General features: G+C 41.8%; 1 protein-coding gene across 1 annotated transcript; it reads right to left on the bottom strand.

The window, feature by feature from the left end:
- Positions 1-8707: 8707 nt before the first annotated feature.
- Positions 8708-20161, bottom strand: LOC109039715 (uncharacterized). The gene is made up of 3 exons (XM_019055336.2): positions 19857-20161; positions 15018-15405; positions 8708-9181 (listed from the first exon to the last, which is right to left on the bottom strand). Exons 1-3 carry the CDS (start codon positions 19954-19956, stop codon positions 8893-8895), a joined length of 777 nt encoding a protein of 258 aa, XP_018910881.1. The 5' UTR covers positions 19957-20161; the 3' UTR covers positions 8708-8892.
- Positions 20162-20469: the final 308 nt, after the last annotated feature.

The raw sequence follows: 20469 nt of genomic DNA, 5'->3' as shown, positions 1-20469 counted from the left end.
ATACCCCCTGGTACCAAGTTTCACCAAGTCGGCTGGACAGGGGCCGAGATAGCATTTTAGGGCATGTCTGCCATCTTTGATTTCTGAATATTCAAAATTTGACCCGAAATTAGAGTTTCCCGTCTGAAAATACGTCTCGATACCAAGTTTTACCAAGATCAACTGTACAGGGTCCTAGAAAGTATTTAAGGCCACGTCCGCCATCTTTGATTTCTGAATATTCAAAATTTGACCCGAAATTCGAGTTTCCCTTCCAAAAATACCTCCCGATACCAAGTTTCACCAAAATCAGCTGGACAGAGGCCGAGATAGCATTTTAGGCCATGTCCGCCATCTTGGATTTCGGAAGTTTCAAAATTTGACCACAGATTCGAGTTTCCCGTCCGAAAATAGCCCCTGATACCAAGTTTCACCAAGTCGGCTGGACAGGGGCCGAGATAGCATTTTAGGGCATGTCCACCATCGGGGATTTCTGAATTTTCAATATTTGACCCGAAATTAGAGGTCTCCGTCCGTAAATACCTCCTGACACCAAGTTTCACAAAGAGCGGCTGGACAAGAGCCGAGTATGCATTTTAGGCCATGTCCGCCATCTTGGATTTCTTAATTTTCAATATTTCACCCGAAATTCACGGTCCCCGTCTGAAAATACCTTCTGATACCAAGTTTCAGCAAGAGTGGCTGGACAGGGGCCGACATAGCATTTTAGGCTATGTCCGCCATCATGGAATTCTGAATTTTCAATCTTTGACCCATAATTAGGGGTCTCCGTCCGAAAAAAACCCCTGTTATTAAGTTTCACTAAGATCGTCTGAATAGGGGCCGAGATGGCATTTTAGGACATGTCCGCCATCATGGATTTCTGAATTTTCAAAATTTGCCCCAAAATTCAACTCTCCCATCCGAAAATACCCACTGATACCAAATTTCACCGAGATTGGCTGGACAAGGGCCGATTTAGCATTTATGGCCACGTCCGCCATCTTGGATTTCTGAATTTTCAAATTTGACCCAAAATTCGAGTTTCCCGACTAAAAATACCCTCTGTTACCATGATTCACGAAGATCGGCTGGATAGGGGCCGAGATAGAATTTCAGGCCGTGTCCAAAATCTTGGATCTCTGAATTTTCAGATTTGACCCGAAATTCGAGTTTCCCTACCGAAAATACCTCTCGATACCAAGTTTCACCAAAATCGGCTGGGGCAGAGATAGCATTTTAGGCCAACGCCGCCATCTTGGATTACTGAATTTTCAAAATTGGAGTTTTCCGACCAAAAATACCCCCTGATACCAAGTATAACGAACGTCGGCTGGGGCCGAGTTAGCAACTTAGGGCATGTCCGCCATCTTGCATTTCTGAATTTACAAAATTTGACCCGAAATTCGAGTTTCCATACCAAAAATACCCACTGATACCAAATTTCACCGAGATTGGCTGGACAAGGGCCGATTTAGCATTTATGGCCACGTCCGCCATCTTGGATTTCTGAATTATCAAATTTGACCCGAAATTCGAGTTTCCCTAGCGAAAATACGTCCCGATACCTAGTTTCACCAAGATCGGCTGGACAGGGGCCGAAATAGCATTTTAGGCCATATCCGCCATCTTGGAATTCTGAACTTTCAATATTTGACCTCAAATTCGAGTGTGTATATACAGGGTTATTCAAAAGTTACGCACCACTGGCCATAACTTAAGTTCTAATTATGATATCGATTTGCGGTTTGCGGCGTCCTTCCTCATATCGAGGGGGAAACTTTTTGAGGTACTTCCCACTTCTTCACCCCCCCAGGGGGAGGGGGGGCGGGGGGCAACTCAAAAATTTCAAATGGCAACCCCCATCATGTGATACATTGTTAGAAAGAGCATGAAAAAAGAAAATTTTTGGCGCAAACCCGAAGTCGATCTGACCCCCCTATCAAAAGTTAGGGGGGTCCAAAGGTTATTTAGGGGGTCCGTACCTTCATTTTTTAGAGTAGCTTCGGCGGCTCTTAGACATACCGTTTCTCTTTTCAAAGAGTCCTTGAATACTCCAGGTCTGATACCGAAGTCTTCATATTGCCCCCGGGCCACCACAGCCCCCCCGTAGGGGGGATGGGCCTGTTACAATGAAACATTGCATTAAAATGCGGAAAGTCACAGAAGAGCTTCAAACTTAGCATCAAATCCGAGTGGAACTTCTTGCCAATGTTAACGCAAACGCAGCCTGCGACTTTAAAGTGAGTTTTCAAAACTCTTAGCCCCCTGCCCCCCTCATTTTTGGTTGCAGAGCGGGTAAAAACCGGGAAATTCACTACAAATAAGCCCGAAACTAATGTCCAACTTGAGAAGGACCCTTGAAACGTTGCGATCAGTCGGAGCATTGAAATACAGGGACTGCCGCCCCCTTAAAGTACGGAAACATCCATAAAACCCCCGCTGCCCCCCTCATTTTTTGTTGCGGAGCGGGTAAAAACCGGGAAAATCGCCAGAAATGATGCCCGAAACTACTGTCCAACTTGACGCGGACCCTTGAAACGTTGCGCCCAGTCGGAGAGCTGCAACACAGGAACTGCCGCGCACTTTAAGGATGGAATCATTCATAAAACCCTTCGCTGCCCCCCTCATTTTTCATTGCGGGGCTGTTATAGGAACCGGGGCATCATTTCTGGCGAATTTCCCGGTTCTTACCAGCTCTGCAACAAAAAATGAGGGGGGCAGCGGGGGTTTTATGGATGTTTCCGTACTTTAAGGGGGCGGCAGTCCCTGTATTTCATTGCTCCGACTGATCGCAACGTTTCAAGGGTCCTTCTCAAGTTGGACATTAGTTTCGGGCTTATTTGTAGTGAATTTCCCGGTTTTTACCCGCTCTGCAACCAAAAATGAGGGGGGCAGGGGGCTAAGAGTTTTGAAAACTCACTTCAAAGTCGCAGGCTGCGTTTGCGTTAACATTGGCAAGAAGTTCCACTCGGATTTGATGCTAAGTTTGAAGCTCTTCTGTGACTTTCCGCATTTTAATGCAATGTTTCATTGTAACAGGCCCATCCCCCCTACGGGGGGGCTGTGGTGGCCCGGGGGCAATATGAAGACTTCGGTATCAGACCTGGAGTATTCAAGGACTCTTTGAAAAGAGAAACGGTATGTCTAAGAGCCGCCGAAGCTACTCTAAAAAATGAAGGTACGGACCCCCTAAATAACCTTTGGACCCCCCTAACTTTTGATAGGGGGGTCAGATCGACTTCGGGTTTGCGCCAAAAATTTTCTTTTTTCATGCTCTTTCTAACGATGTATCACATGATGGGGGTTGCCATTTGAAATTTTTGAGTTGCCCCCCGCCCCCCCTCCCCCTGGGGGGGTGAAGAAGTGGGAAGTACCTCAAAAAGTTTCCCCCTCGATATGAGGAAGGACGCCACAAACCGCAAATCGATATCATAATTAGAACTTAAGCTATGGCCAGTGGTGCGTAACTTTTGAATAACCCTGTATATAAATAGTCGCACTACAACGCACTCGGGCGTTCTACGACACCCAAACGCCACATATGCCTTTCTTCCCAGAGGTTCTCTGGCAACTGACACCGCAACATCTCTTCGTCAACGCCCTGCCGTCAACCCTTTCCGGGACGTCCCCGTCGCCTCTTCCCAGGTGGTACCCAATCCAAAACTTGTTTGGGCAACCTCTTCTCCGACATTTTTTGCACATGTCCATACCAGCATAACTGCCTGGACACGACGTCATGCATGATATCTTTCTCAACCTTCATCACCTGGCGAATTCTCTCATAACGGACACGGTCCCGTCTCGAAATGCCGGCAGATAGCCGCCAAAAATCCATTTCAGTTGCGCTCGACATTTCTTGCGTTCTTTTCGTCAAAGGCCACACTTCACTACCATAGAGCACGATACTTTTAACGATGGCGTCATATATCCGGTGCTTGTTTGCCTTTGAAATGCTCTGATCCCAGAGCAACCGTTCAGCATCGCGATGGCTCTCCTGCCCTGGAAGATCCTGTCCTTAATTGCTCTATCCATCCTTCCATCCTGATCGAGCCAAACACCGAGATACTCTTATACTCGTCAGACTCTTCGATGCGCCGTCCATCCTTAAGCTCTATGCTTTGCCGTTGATGCGCTGCTCCCACGACCAGCTTCTCTGTCTTGGACACACTAACATCCATGCCCCATTTCCGATATTCTTCGACCAACTTCCGCATCATGTAATCTGCATCTTCCTCATCCTGAGCTACTACGTTCTGGTCATCGGCAAAGCATAGAGTATAAAGGGTCTGCCCATCAACGAGCGGAACGCCCATTCCCGCAACCTTATTTTTCCATTCCTTCAACACGTGTTCTAGGTATACCTTAAATAGAGTTGGTGACTAACAACAGCCTTGTTTTAGCCCTTTTGTGACGAAGAAACCTCCGGACAGCTCTCCACGGGATTTAACTCTTGCTATCCTCCCGTTATAAAATGATTTAATTGCCCCCACAAGTCCTTTGCTAAAAACCCCTTTTTTCCAAGGCTTCCCAAAGCTTCACCAACGGCACGCTGTCATAGCTTTCTGAAGATCCACAAACACCATGTGCAGCTCCTGGCTGACCGCCCTTTTCTTTTCGATGACCTGGGTAATGGTGAACAAATGGTCGACGGTAGACCTACCGGCTCTAAAACCAGCCTATTCTTCGGCTTCCTGGCCACTCCAAACCTCTTTCGACCTTTGCCTTGAGAATTTTACCGTAGACCTTGCTCAAGGTTCCTGTGACCGATATACCTCTGTAGTTGTCGCAAATTTCACCGAGTACCAAATTTCACCGATATCGGCTGCACAAGGGCCGAGTTTGCATTTTAGGCCATGTCTCTCATCTTGGATTTCTGAGTATTCAATATTTGACCCGAGATTTGAGGTTCCCGTCCGAAAGTACCCTCTGATACCAAGTTTCACCAAGATCGGCTGGTCAAGGGCCGAGTTAGCATTTTAGGCCATGTCCGCCATCTTGGATTACTGAATTTTCAAATTTGACCCGAAATTCGAGTTTCCCTAGCGAAAATATCTCCCGATACCAACTTTCACCAAGATCGGCTGGACAGGGGGCGACATAGCAAGGCCATGTCCGCCATCTTGGATTACTGAATTTTCCAAATTTGACCCGAAATTCCAGTTTCCCTACCGAAAATACCTCCCGACACCAAAGTTTCACCAAGATCGGCTGGACCGGGGACGAGATAGCATTTTAGGCCATGTCCGTCATCTTGGATTTCTGAATTTTCAAAATTTGACCTGAAATGCGAGTTTACCGTCCGAAAATACCTCTTGATACCAAGTTTCACCAAGATCGGCTGGATAGGGGCCGAGTTAGCATTTTAGGGCATGTCCGAAATCTTGGATTTCTGAATTTTCAGATTTGACCCGAAATTCGAGTTTCCCGTCCGAAATTACCTCCTGATACCAAGTTTCACCAAGATCGGCTGGACACGGGCCGAGATAGCATTTTAGGCCATGTCCGCCATCTTGGATTTCTGAATTCTCAATATTTGACCCGAAATTCGAGTTTCCCTTCCGAAAATACCCCCGGATACCGAGTTTCACCAAGATCGGCTGGACAGGGGCCGAGTTAGCATTTTAGGCCAAGTCCGAAAACTTGGAGTTCTGAATTTTCCAAATTTGACCCGAAATTCGAGTTTCCCTCCCGAAAATACCTCCGGTTACCAAGTTTCATCAAGATCGGCTGGATCGTGACAGAGATAGCATTATAGGCCATGGCCGCCATATTGGATTACTGAATTTTCAAAATTCGAGTTTCCCGACCAAAAATACCCTCCTGATACCAAGTTTCACCAAAATCGGCTGGACAGGGGCCAAGATAGCATTTTCGGCCATGTCCGCCATCTTGGATTTCTGAATTTTTCAAATTTGACCTGAAATTCGAGGTTCCCGTCCGACAATACCCCGTAATAATAAGTTTCACCAAGATCGGCTGGACGGGGGCCGACATAACATTGTAGGCCATATCCGCCATCTTGGATTTCTGAATTTTCAAAATTTGACCCGAAATTCGAGTTTCCCGACCAAAAATACCCCCTGATTCCAAGTTTTACCAAGATCGGCTGAACAGGGGCCGAGTTTACTAGTCTCCCTTGGTAACATTACCAATAATTGGTGAAAAAAGTGAGACGGTAAAGTTACCAACGGACCTTGGTAAAAACGCCGAGAATTTTTTTCAGTGTGGGCGTTCCTCCCACCATCCAAACGCCACGCCCAACCTCGTATCGATTCGTTCTTACACCTCCGCTAGAGAACATCTCTCATAAGCGTCATTCATACGTTGTTGGGCGTTGATGAGAAATTTCAATTTTATCTCTACAAAATCTCGTTCGATGAAATCGAAATTTTATTGCAATTTATCGCGATAAACCGCCGTCGATAAAATCGCGATTTTACTGCAATTTATCGCGATTTTTTATCCGATAATATTGTAATAAATCGACGTCGATAGAATCGCCATATATTCTCTGATTAAATCGCAATTTATCGCGATCACTGCTACTTGGGAATACTATCGAATAAGAAATTGCGATTTATGGCGATTAAATCGCTGTGCATCGCAATTTTTTGTTCGATAAAATCGAGATTAAATCGCCATATATCGCGATTTTTGTTGCGATAATATCGCGGTAAAGTGCCGGGCGATAAAATCACGATTTTATTGCAACAAGATCGAGGAAATTTGCTCAGATGTTGATGATCTTAGCGATTTTATCGCCGACAAAATCGCAACAAATCGCGATTTTTCCGTTGGAAAATGCTACTTGGGGAGGGCAAGAATAGCTCCTTTTGACCTGGGAACATCCCCCAAGTTTCAAACCTTTCCCTCAATTAGGGATGTCGATACTCAGGGAAGTATCGATACTCGGTATCGATACTGGTATCGACTCTAAGCATCGATACCGGTATCGAGCATCGAGCCGAAGTATCGATACTTATGAGGTATCGATACCATCGATACTATTTCTGAATTATGCCGTGATTCTGAGTGTGCGTATGTCTGTCGGCCGTTAAATTCCGCCAGATTTACGCCTCTCTCGAAACAGCCCTGTTCGCGTCCTTAGTCAACTATTTTGAGCCCTTAACTACACTTATCGAACTGAGCTTTTAACATTTTTATTGAAGTATAATCATTTTGAGAAACTTGATTACTCCGTCGTTTGTCACAGTGCATCATGAAGGTGAAATAGTGGGGAGAGAATTTTTTAAAAAAGAAAAAGAGGCCTTCTTCATGGCCAAATCAGATTAAGTATCGATACCGTCGATACTGGGGTCTTGGCATCGATACTGCATGGTATCGATATCGTGGAGTATCGATGCCGAGTATCGTTAAGTATCGATCGAAAGTATCGATACTTTGCAAGTATCGGATAAGTATCGACATCCCTACCCTCAATTACGTGGGTGAAAAGGTGGAGGGGGTGGTAGGGACTTTGGGATCACCCTGTATTATAAAATCCTGGGTCCTTAAAATTGTCGAGATTCGGGGATTGATGTACCTACTGATGTTACCGCTAGAGCGAGATTATGGAAATTTTACGAAGATGCGACACTACTTCAAAGGCTGAGAGGATAAAGGAAGGAAAGGCAGAGGCACATGGGCATACACTAGATACCAACAATTTAGAGCTTAATTTATACCCATGGACGGAAAATACTGGTTAGTTAGGTATAGCTCTAGTTTAGCTGAAAGAGCTATTTAAACTCGTAATGGTTCACTGCCATCGTAAGCGTTTACTGCCCAATACGCGGGTAAAACATGTGTAAATGAAATGCTTCATTTGCAAGAAAACTTCATCAGCGCCATGCCCCATATTTTCTGTTCAAGTTTTCAACGACATGACACCGCCATTCTGAACAAATGACGGATTACGAGGTCTATTAAATAAGAAACCAGACTTTGGTGATAACTAGCCCACAATAGGACCGAATTAGGTTTTCTTGGACTTTACTGATAGCTGATAACATACTGAAGAACGCAAGATTCACAGATTTTGTTTATCTTGATCAATGTTCATTCTGTGTCACTTTGAATCCGAGTAAGTTAGGTGCGTTCTGTGATTTTCATCATACGATCACTGATAGAGCAAAGATTTAACATTATATTTTATGCTTAAGCTATGCTAACTAAAGTTTACCAAGATGGTTGTGTGAGTTGTTCGCACTGTTTTGAGTGGTTTAAACGATTCAAAACTGGTCAGGAGTCCGTTGAAGATGAGGAGCATGGGAATCGACTAAGTATCAATGGCAACTGAAGTTTGCCACGTGGAAGAAGTGCTGGCAAAAAGGCTCGAAAATGGTCATTTCCAGCTTGCTGAACAGTAAGATATTTCTAAAGGCTCTAGGTACACTACATACATAAAATTTTGATAGGATATTTGAGCGTGCATCAAGTTTCAGGTAAACTTGTCCTGTGATTGCTGTCCGTTGAACAAAAATCTAACATAATTTCGATATCCCTTGTGCTTCTAGAACGTTCTAGCAATGATCCTACATTTTTAGATAGGATAATTTTCGGTGACAGAACTTGAGTGTATGGCTACGATACGGAGACGAAACTAATCATCCTTGTGGGTTGAAAAAGGTGATGCAAGACTGAAAAAAGAGAGACAAGTTCGGTCAGACATAAAAATCGCAGAACACCCATGACGTTGCATTACTTCAAGCTACGTACCAATTAGGTGATTTTCTTTCCCATCTTTTAAACCTTCAAATCTTTACTTATAAAAGAACAACATTTTTGCAAGAAAAGTGAAAGTTTTACAACAAAAGAAAAAATAAAAATAAAAAAAACAATAAAATAAAAAAAAATTAGGGAAAAAAAGAAAAATAAACCAAGATATGTTGACAAAAAGGAAGGAACTACTTAAGGAACGATAGTCTTTAGATTGGAAATAGCACTTGCTAGAGCTGTTAAAGCTTCAACTTTCTTAATTTCCAACTCAAGTTGTTTCTCTGCAATCTTGATTTTTCTCTCCTGAAGTTCAATTCTCCGATTTTTTCTTCTCTGGTCATCCTTGTAACAAGTCTTGTCAAACTGGAGCTTTTCAAAGAAATACTCTTGAATGGACATCTTCCTTTCGTCTTCCACTGAGGTGTATTGCACACTGTTGAGTCGCGGTTTTTTAGATGGGGTTGCTGAAGTTAAAAAATATCTGCGTAGAGAAAAAAAATCAATCGGAAATCATGTCTATTAAACATCAATGTGATATAAGCCTGACGGTGTCACTTCGATGTAATCTTCATGTACTTTTAATATCAAGTTATAGAGTGTGAAGTTGGAGTGATAGGTGGATTGCATTTTGCAAAAAGGAACCTAAACCATTCCAATGTTGCTGGGATTGTGCAACTTACATTATTTGCAAATAATTACTGGAATCATGAAAAATATTAAATTTACTAGGGGGCTACGCCCCCTGGCCGCTACGCGGCCCAACCCCCTGAAGGCGCTCCGCGCCATCAATGGGCCGCTTCGCGGCCCTATTTTTACCCTCCTATCAATGTTCGTTTTATTTTTCCCCTAAAAAATTACGATATGAGGTATACTTTAATTTTAAACTTTACTTAAAATTACTTTAACATTAAAAGGACGTGTTTTCGAATGACTGCTTAATGAAATATTGCAGTAAAACAATGAACAATGATAGTCAGGGAATAAGTAAGAATTTTTGAATCGGGGATCGAACCCACACCGAGTTCAAAGTGGACGCATTCGTCGTCTAAGACGACTCGGCCACCGCTCGGAACGTTTTTATTTGAGCGAATCTTGTGTAGATAAGTGTAGAGCTGATGCGCAGGCTACACAGCTACTGCGCAACCTCCTCGACCACTGCGCATTCTCCCGCGCATAGCGGTAGCAGTACCGGAGCATTCTGTAAACTCACTCACTTTTATAACGTGATTTTAAAAAAACCTGGGTCCTTTTTCCAAAATCTGATTACAGCGGGCTCATCTAGGGCCTATTACCTGTCGATTTACGCAAAAATCATGGAAATCGGCCCGGTAGAACGCTCAAACGAACTATGACAAAAAGTATAAATTTACATTGTTTAAATGGGAGAATTCGCAACTTTACCACGTAATAAAAAAAATCCTGGGCCATATTTTGAAAATCTGAAAAGAGTTGGCTTATCTAGAAATAATTGCCCGTCGATAGCCGCAAAAATCATGAAAATCGGCCCTGTAGAACGCTGGAACTAAGCGTCACCAGTTTCGCAAAATTAGGAGGTCTTGGAGCTTATAGTATAGATTAAGGTAATTTTCGTCTTGAATTCATAGCTTCTTGAAAGTAAAGATAAAAATTGCATAAATGATCAGCTTAAACAGGGTTATCCCAAAGTCCAGGACCCCCCTTATAACTTTTGGATAAAAAATGCTGGAGATTCGAAATTTGGGGAATAGATATTCCTTGATCAAAGAAAACTACTTTTTGGCGTACCCAAAATTTCAGGAGGCGGCCCCCTGAGGGGGGACTCTAACTTTTTTTTTTTTCAAATGGGAACCCCTAACTTGTGATAGATTATTCGAAAGGACTTAAAAAAAAGAAACATTTGGCGAAAACCGATTGTCTATATCTGAATGTTTGACAATATGACGGAAAATGCGTTTTTTGGGTTTTAACTGACGGATTCGCTTGAAACTTGGTTTTTGAAAATCCGAGATAGGATTAGTTTTTCTCGTGCAAGAAATCGCCTGGAAACCAAGTTCCTTGCGTATCCGTCGCTGAATAGCCAAAAAACGCATTTCCCGCCACTCTTTGGCCGCCTATATGTAAAAAAGTGAGATATTGACAATCGGTTTTCGCCAAATGGTTTCTTTTTACATACCCTTTCGAATGATGAATCAAAATGATAGGGGTTCTTATTGAAAAAAAAAAAAAAAAAAAAGCATCGAAATTTTGGGTACCCCAAAAAGCACTTCCCTTTGACCTAGAAACATTCGCCGAATTTCGAATCCCTAGCATTTATTGTTCAAAAGTTATGAGAGGGGGGCGGACTTTGGGGTGACCCGCCAAATTTAGGCCGCCATTTTGTTAAGAATTGAGATATTGACAATCGGTTTGCACCAAAAATTTTCATTTTTTAAGCCCTTTTGAATGATGTATCACAATAAAGGGGTTCTCAGTTGAAAAAAAAAGTGAGGGTCCGCCAACCAAAGTTTTGGGTACGCCAAAAAGTAGTTCCCTTCGACTAAGGAAAATGCCCGCCCCAAATTTCGAATCCCTGGCATTTTTTGTTCAATAGTTATAAGAAAGGTCCCGGACTTTTGGATAACCCTGTATTTGCGAGGCAAGGAGTTGTACAATCATAACGCGCCGTGGGAATGCTCTTGGTTCTTTTTTGCAAAATGCAATCCAAGTGAACACCGATACTTAAAGCTAGTGTCACACGAGCAATCCGACAGTATCATCAATGACACTCGCGGATTGAATGGACAGTTGGCAGTGGCCCATTGCCGACTGCCCAGTCTGTGGCCACAGACTCTAAAGAGGGCGCGATAAGCTCTTAAAAAAAAAAAAAACTCTTCTGTTTCTAATAAACCAACCGTCAAACGGAAACGATATGTTCGGACGAAAAAAAGACAGATCCACCCAATGAGCCATTGACCGACCCACCAGCAAGTAAACGGAAAGAAGTAGACGTGTTGGAAGAGCCTGTATGTCGGACAACACGAAAAAGATTTAAGAAAGCATCGTGATGTACTTCTAATCTACTCCCATAAGGAGACGATTTTGACTGTGATGTGTTTTTATTCCAGTTTTTTTTATTCTTACTTTCATAATTTATTCCTCTTGACTCTTTCTCATGTTTCTGAAATAAAAATCATTACTCTACCTTGTACTGCTCGATGTTTTTAACCAATTTGATCAATTTATTTTTTCTTTGCTCAAAGATTGAGCCTATCTCACCTTAGCGGTAAAAATTTTTGCGGTTAGCGGTAAAAAGTCATCTGGTAAAGGCACCTTAGCGGTAGAATTTTTTCTGGTTAGCGGTTGAAAAGTCATCCGGTTAAAGCACCTTAGCGATAATAAAAAGATTTTTCTAGTGAGGGTAACGTACCGCCGAATAACCACTTCGTTTTTTGAATTTTAGGTATTTTGAGGGGTGTTCCGGGGTCGGGCCATGTTTAACTTTGAGGAAGTTGTTCAGGAGGACCTACGGATGATGATTACATATATAAGGGATCTAACGAAACTTTGCGACCGTTTTTTCCCGGAAATGTCTATACGATCAAAACGAAAGTAAGCATGGTTCTTCACTGCTATGAGGTCTACATTAAGTTTCATTTTTGGTGAAAATCGGCCAAACCCTTAGTTCAGTAACGTCAAGGTCACTAGGGGATGATTTTTCGAACTCGTCCGATCTTAGTTGGTGATACCTCAAAACACTCGTTTCGTCGTAGCCTTCCAAACAACTCATATTCACCCACCCCATAAAACCGCCCTTTATCCTGAAAATCTGAAGTTCAAGGGGGACGATTTTCCGACCTGTCAGGCTCATTAGGTGCAACTGTTTTCATAGAAACGATTAGTCGAAATCTACCTTTCGTTACCACTGTAGCTGGAAGGCGTTTTTTTTTCTAGTTCAAGGTGATTTTTTTAACGTTTACAAAGACGCCCTCGTCCTCCTAGAGTAGAATTTCATCTTCTAAGACCTGAGTTCTTTGGCATTTTTCTCGTAAACGCACGAATTCAGCGTAAAATCGAGTTTTTTTGTACGAAATCGGGGTCTGAACTTACACATATGAATTTCATCACAAAATTGACCTTTGGCACCATTTACAATGGTTGAAATTGGCTCAAATTTTGGCAAACATGTTTTTTTAAGGGTCATTCCATGTCAACTCGACGAGGTTTTGAACCTTGACCTCTCGGATCATGTTCAAACTTGGTGTGCGCGGCAAGTTCCTATTGAAAAAAAAATATTCCCCAAATAGGTCATTTGGTGTCGCTCCGTTGATTTTACATGGAATTTCAAAGTTTGGAAAAAATTGAGTTTTTTATGACAGATAAAACTTTGAACGGCTGTTACTTATCAATGGTTCATCGAAAAAACTTGAACTAGGTCTTGTTTTGAAGCTTAGAGCTTCTTCTTTAAAAAGAAATAAAAAAAAAATTGCAAAAATTTGCTGTTGAGGCAGGGCAAACATTTTTCATGTGGAGAGCGAGCAGGCATCCCGCTCTCCTCCCCCCCCCCCCCTTCCGATGTTGTAAATATCTATTTTACAAAAGGTGATAATAAACAATGAGCATCCATGAAAACATCCTATTCACACTATTTAGAGCCTATCAACTATTAACAGCCATGTCAAGGGAATCTGTTCCTACTAATGACTTACATATATAGTAGGTTCATATGATGGATTTTAAGTGGGATTACGGTACGTTTATTGCTATAACTCAGGAACCGCTTGGCGGCCCACAATGAAACTTTGGAAATGCTTTAAGATTATGTAAGGATCACCTACAAAGAAACTCAAAATTTTAAGAAATGCCCTTTTTGAAAAATTCAAAATTTGCCAAAATTTTTTTTCAATTTTTTTTTATTTCTTTTTAAAGAAGAAGCTCTAAGCTTCAAAAAAAGACCTAGTTCAAGTTTTTTCGATGAACCATTGATAAGTAACAGCCGTTCAAAGTTTTATCGGTCATAAAAAAACTCAATTTTTTCCAAACTTTGAAATTCCATATAAAATCAACGGAGCGACACCAAATGACCTAAAATTTGGGGAATATTTCTTTTTCAATAGGAACTTGCCGCACACCAAGTTTGAACATAATCCGAGAGGTCAAGGTTCAAAACCTCGTCGAGCTGACATGGAATGACCCTTAATCGAGTGGCATCGATTGACGCCTGGGGAGCGGAACTTTTCAGACTTTCATTTTTTTTGACGCACCCTAAGGGACCCTCGGACTCTTTTCGGAAAAATGGTCCTGGCCTCTTCATCGTCGGGCCGATCGGGGCCGCGTTCGAACCAGAACTTCTGCCCTTCGTCCCGCGTTGGGCGGTGCGAGGGCCCCCATCAGGGAGTCCGCATCGGGAGCGCCGCGGGAACCCTCCGAGGGTACAGTTTCTGGGTGGGTCGAGAGGATTTTGGAAAAAAATGGTCAGATTGCTGTTGCGATGGTCATGTTGTTATGCATATGACTCAGGCGCGTCGTGTCGCCGAATCTTGAGGCCTGGATAGACGCTCAAATTTCCGTAATTTCCGATCAAAATGATGACAGGAATTGCGGTAAAATTTTTGCAGGCCGCAAAAATTTGATGGTAGATGGTGCGCACCAGTCACCATTTGGTCGGAAATTGATGGAAATTTGAACGTGTATCCAGGCCTTTACTCTGCGGCGGAAGAATTATAGGTGTGTACTTTGACGGGAAACCGAAATTCGGCGCCTCGAGTTTGCGCATAGCCACGTTTGACCTTTTATGCCAGCTCTCAGACGCTGGAAAAGTCAAAATTCGTGAAACAAATGTCCAAAGGAGCTGAATTGAATATCTCATGCCTATAATAGTTCCGTAAGTCTATTTTTACGATGTTCTTGATTTTTGTCCACACCGCTAATGGAAGTTCCACCCCGCTAATGGAAGTTCCACATCGCTAATGGAAGTTCCACATCGCTAATGGAAGTTCCACACCGCTAATGGAAGTTCCACACTGTGCGCTGGTGCGTGAATCGTGGTGGCCGGAGATTTGAGGGTCGCGGAGGCAATTCAACAAAAAAGAGGGGTAGGATTTCAATTGCTCGATCGATGAGCATGACTGACAGTTTTTTGAATTTTCATTTTTCTCCGCTCGGCATGGTCTTTTTTATCCTGAAGGGAAAAATTCGCTTTAAAGTCTTTCTTTATGCCTGGTTGTTTCATCTTTAAAATTTAAAGAAAACAAAGTACAGTCCACTCTAAATTTTATTGTCTTTTCTTCAGTTTCTAGCTCTTGACTGAAACAAAATATAGGAAACAAATTGGTGTGAAAGCATCAGAAAATTTTGCTTACCTTCCTTCATAGTCAGATTCGACTGCTGAGGGAGTAGCTTGAATGGCATACTCAAAAGATTCAGATGTTTCATCAAATTTGGGGCCCAGATGTTCGTCCATAAATTCAAAGAACTCCCATGAAATGACGACGGACTCATCACTTGTCTGCTGCTTGATTTTATTCTTTCGGTAAGTGGCTAATAGGTTTCTATATTTACTATCACATGAATGACCATTGACAATGAATCCATTATTTTGCATTTCTTTAGCAACTTGTTCCCACAACTTAATTTTTCTACAAGACGGTCGGTTGAACTCTTCATCCCGTTGAAATCTCAACATTAAGAGGACTCTGACGGATTTTTCATTCCATTTGAATTCGGTCTTCGTAATAGATCCACGTGCATCTGGAAGAACAAAGATCGGCAAATTGAAGAAAATAAAGGCTATACCTGGATATGTTACGAGAGTTTCGATGGAAATTGAATGAGCAGCAAAACTTTAGTCATGCATATTGGACTGAGAGGATGGAGGCGGTTTCCAAAAATCCTGAACAAGGACACCTCACGTGGGCGAAAATTTAAAATAGGGGACATTTCAAGAAGAAAAAAGTCGAATAATCAAGTTTATCATTTCCCCTGAAAGTTGTGTTTTCTTAATTCTGGACGATTTCTGGGATCTGAAAACGTATATGGTCCCAATGTTTTCGCAAGCAGTTTTTTTTACAGTTTTTTCTATTCAAATTTCAGCTATTTGTGGCGGTCGTGAGTTTCGAAACAAAAACGCAGCACGTGCCGCCATCTTTAGGATCGAACAAATGGGCACCAGATTCCTATCTTGGTACATACCCTTTGATAAATGGTATGCATGATTTCAGTAATTCATTTCAAAATAGAAAGGACGAGCGTCCTTTCGTTCCCCTCGGTCGTGAGTTTCCAAGTGAACAGAATCATTGCTTGCCAACCGGTGTTGCTGTGATTCCCAAAAAACTTCAACCTGGTAATGAATAATGATAAATATTCCTCCCACACTTCAAGGTATCCTTAGGTAACACCGACGCCGATCAGATTACGTTCCCGTTACTTACACGAGTTACACACTTTTGGGTATAGCATTCATCTCAGATAGAGTCTACCTGTGACGGTCGTGAGTAAACCTTTTCGAACGCTCATTTCCGCTTGAAGACGAATTATACTGCGGATTATTTATCTTCTATTTAAGTATTTTTTTTACGATGGAAACACGTTTTTAAATATTTAATGATGTGTAAGTTCTCGGATAACGTTTTACTCTTTGAGTTGTAACAGTGCAATCTAGGAACCATACGGCCGGGATGCGGGACGGTCTTGAGTTTGACACCATTCAAAGGGTAAAATTTTACCCAGAAAAACAAGATTATGAAATCAATTTTTTATAGTACATTTTTAGAAAAAAGCGTTTCCTACGTATAATATAGGCCAAAAAATAGGAGTAGAACATATTTATTTGATAATAAAAGACCAGGGACAAGAATGTCTCCTATTTCAAATTTTTGCCCACACACATACACAATACCAGGAAATTCGGCATCGGTCACAATTCGAAATTTTATATACAAGATAAGCGAAAAGCCCCCGGCCCCTCCCTCTAACTTCTTACCTAATTAAGCTAAGAGTTATGAGCTAAGAGATGTTCCTAGGTCAAAGGGAGCTACTTTATGGCCCCCTAAAATTTTCAGGGGTGCCCTCTTAGGGTACGGCTTATACGAGAAATTAAGAAGGTTGAATTTTGAAACTGACAAGGGACCCCGCCAAAACGTTCCTAATATTGTAAAAACAAACGTTGTAGAACAGTTTTGCATTTGAGTTCTAATTAATAAATTTATTCATAAATAGGCAATATATAACCTAAAATGCACCCCATCCTCCACCTTAAGCCCCCCAGCCCCCCCCCCCCCACTCCCCTTCCTCACCGATCCAATATAAATACACTCTTTATAAACTACGCTATTTTGGTAGTGACCAAAGATCTAAAGTAACACTGGTCAGCACGGGTTCAAATGTGATTGTGCTGGGGTAGTTTTTAGCGCTGAGTCCGAAAGTGACCTCCGTAAGGCTAGAACAGGTCGATTTTCCCCGGAAAAATCAGAATTTTCCTTAAAAATCGAGCTTTTCCGGTGAAAAATCAATTTTCCGGAAAATCTGTGCACGATGGTGGAAAGATATGGTCATCTTCGGATTCAGCAGCTAAAATTACATGGGAAACCACATATTGCATGCCTATTAAAGTTTCCGTTCTGTTCCAAATATCGAGGTTTTTCCGGACAAGTGCCCCTTTCCGCCCATGCAACGCAGGCATACAACAATAAACTGGACATTAGCGGTTTTCGCATGATTCGTGCATGGTCGGTTCTAAATAATCGAAACTCATATGTTTAAGTATGCCTACCGGGCTAAATAAGGTCATCCTAATGTATTTTGAGGCGCTGAATCCGAATATGACCTCCGTTTTATTCCATCACCCTCCGATTTTCCGGAAAAGCTATTTTACTCGGAAAAGTGGCCATTTTTGGGCATTTTCGGTGTATTTCCTATTGTTATCCCCTGCAGAATGTAGGTAAAACTTTTCGTAGCTACGAGATTCACGTTTGCCGATGTCTTTTTGACTGAAAAATCCGGAATTGACCTTAATTTTTCCCGTTCATCTCTCAGTTTTCCGGGAAAGCAACTTTTTCCCGGGAAAATGAGCAAATTCGACGTATATATGTCGTGCATGAAATTTATTTTTATAAATTTTCCTGGACCCGTGATAGTATATTGCCTCTGTATTCTGAGCTGCTGAATCCGAATATGACCTCGGTTTCTTTCTATCACACTTCAGATTTCCGGTAAAGCCGATTTTTCCGAGCCTAAAATTGTGTATCGTAAAAGCTTCGCCGGACTCTAAGTGTGTTCGAAATTCATTTTAAAAATGTCTCCGATGTGTGATACATCGATTCCTTTGTGTATTGAACTGTTGAATTCAAAAATGATCTCAGATTTTTCCGATCACCCATCATTTTTCCGGAAAAGTCGCTTTTCCTAAGAAAACGCTCTTTTCGGGTATTTTTGCGGGATGATTTTCCTGCTCTGAGGAGTTTCAAAAATTCTCCGGTGGGTGATATCGAATTTCTAAGGTCATATTTGGGGTTTTCAGCTCACGTTACATGTAAAACGATGTATCACACATGCGGAAAATGTTTTGAATTTCCCTGGAAGAGGGAACAGTCCGGAAAAGCTTTTGGCCGGGAAAAACCGGGCCAAGAGTCCGGAAAAATCGGACCTTCTCGAAAAACGGGGGCTTGTCAAAGATGAGTGAAGGTCAAATTCGAGTTCAGTGCTTCTTAATACAGCAAGAGAGACCAAAAAAGGATCTCGGAAAATTTCTGAAACTCCTCAGAGCAGGAAAATCATCCCGCAAAAATACCCGAAAAGAGCGTTTTCTTAGGAAAAGCGACTTTTCCGGAAAAATGATGGGTGATCGGAAAAATCTGAGATCATTTTTGAATTCAACAGTTCAATACACAAAGGAATCGATGTATCACACATCGGAGACATTTTTAAAATGAATTTCGAACACACTTAGAGTCCGGCGAAGCTTTTACGATACACAATTTTAGGCTCGGAAAAATCGGCTTTACCGGAAATCTGAAGTGTGATAGAAAGAAACCGAGGTCATATTCGGATTCAGCAGCTCAGAATACAGAGGCAATATACTATCACGGGTCCAGGAAAATTTATAAAAATAAATTTCATGCACGACATATATACGTCGAATTTGCTCATTTTCCCGGGAAAAAGTTGCTTTCCCGGAAAACTGAGAGATGAACGGGAAAAATTAAGGTCAATTCCGGATTTTTCAGTCAAAAAGACATCGGCAAACGTGAATCTCGTAGCTACGAAAAGTTTTACCTACATTCTGCAGGGGATAACAATAGGAAATACACCGAAAATGCCCAAAAATGGCCACTTTTCCGAGTAAAATAGGTTTTTCCGGAAAATCGGAGGGTGATGGAATAAAACGGAGGTCATATTCGGATTCAGCGCCTCAAAATACATTAAGATCACCTTATGTCGTCCAGGAGACACTTTTTTCTTTTGGTGTGTTGTACTGTTTTATGAGGCATATATCGGAGGATGGACATTAGCGGTTTTCGCATGATTCGGAGCACGGCCCTCCCTGAAAAGGGGTTCAAACCCAAGGAACAAACATTTTCACCACATTAATGAGTGTGTCTGACCTCCGAGAGTATTTTAACCCAAAAATCTCAAAATTGAAAAAAATGGACATTAGCGGTTTTCGCACGAGCCGATTCAATTGTAATGAATGCAATGAGTGGAAAAGTCACCACGAAAAAGACACTACATAATGTAAGAATTTTGTAAAAAAGTTTCTCATCAAATAATAATGATGATCCGCTATCCATTTAAGAATGTCTCAGTTGATCTCTAAAAGGTGATTATGCTGCCACGTTTAGATATGTTTAAAGACATACTGTTCGCCCCCGGGCTTAAGGGTGGACTAAGGGTGCACAAATTGTGTTTGTCACTGGGACCTCTACAAGTTCATATGGCGGGAATAGGGTTAGAATGCAGTCATTGCGGTGGAAATTCGAGTAACTTTGGACCCACCCTACTATGTTTGAATACACAATAAAACTTCACTTCCATCCTCAGGTTTCAAGTACCTACTCAGTAGTTACTCATTAAAAGAATTAAATATTGATTCTTACCTGGTATCAGTGCACGACCACCATCCACAGATTAAATAAACGTAGCGATGATGATGATGATGATGATGATACGAATTGATGAATTATGAATGAAAAAAAAGTACTCACTTGCGATGGAACAGTCCTCATCCGGAGCAGCGTTGCTGGATTCGTCTCCATCTTCAAGCTCAACGACTTGCTGCCTGATTTCATCATGCTCGCTGCTCATTGTTTCTTCTTCAGATAGGAAGCAGTAAGGTATACCGGATTTTCAACTTCTTACTAGTTATAAAACGTTACTATCACGACATTTGCATTGACATAACAACAATCGTGCAAAAGAGAACTCAAGCAAACTGCTCGAGAATTTGATAAGGACGGCGAAGCGGCGATGGAAACGATGGAGTCAAGGAGTTGGAGGCAAAATGTTGTTGTTTTATCAAGAACATTACACTTCTGAGTTCTGATGCCTCATCGGTACTCATCGATGAGTACTGAATCAATAGACCGTATTGTACTCTAGTATTCGATACATCAAACAGGTGAGATTGTATCGATATCGATTGGTTCTAAACATAAATGTAGCCTCAAAAGTAAATTCAGAAATGTAGGAGAACGGGTCCTTTGTAACAGATTTTTCATTCTTTTGAGTACCAAATGCCAATTCAAAGTGAAATTGTCAGGAAATTTCTCATTTTCAGCTTTTCCAACTTAAATCCTTCAGTTTGGTTTCAGGTTATGT

The sequence above is a fragment of the Bemisia tabaci genome, chromosome 1, assembly GCF_918797505.1.
Source record: "Bemisia tabaci chromosome 1, PGI_BMITA_v3".
In the NCBI taxonomy this organism is placed as follows: domain Eukaryota; kingdom Metazoa; phylum Arthropoda; class Insecta; order Hemiptera; family Aleyrodidae; genus Bemisia; species Bemisia tabaci.
This window is presented reverse-complemented; position numbering and strand designations above follow the sequence as displayed.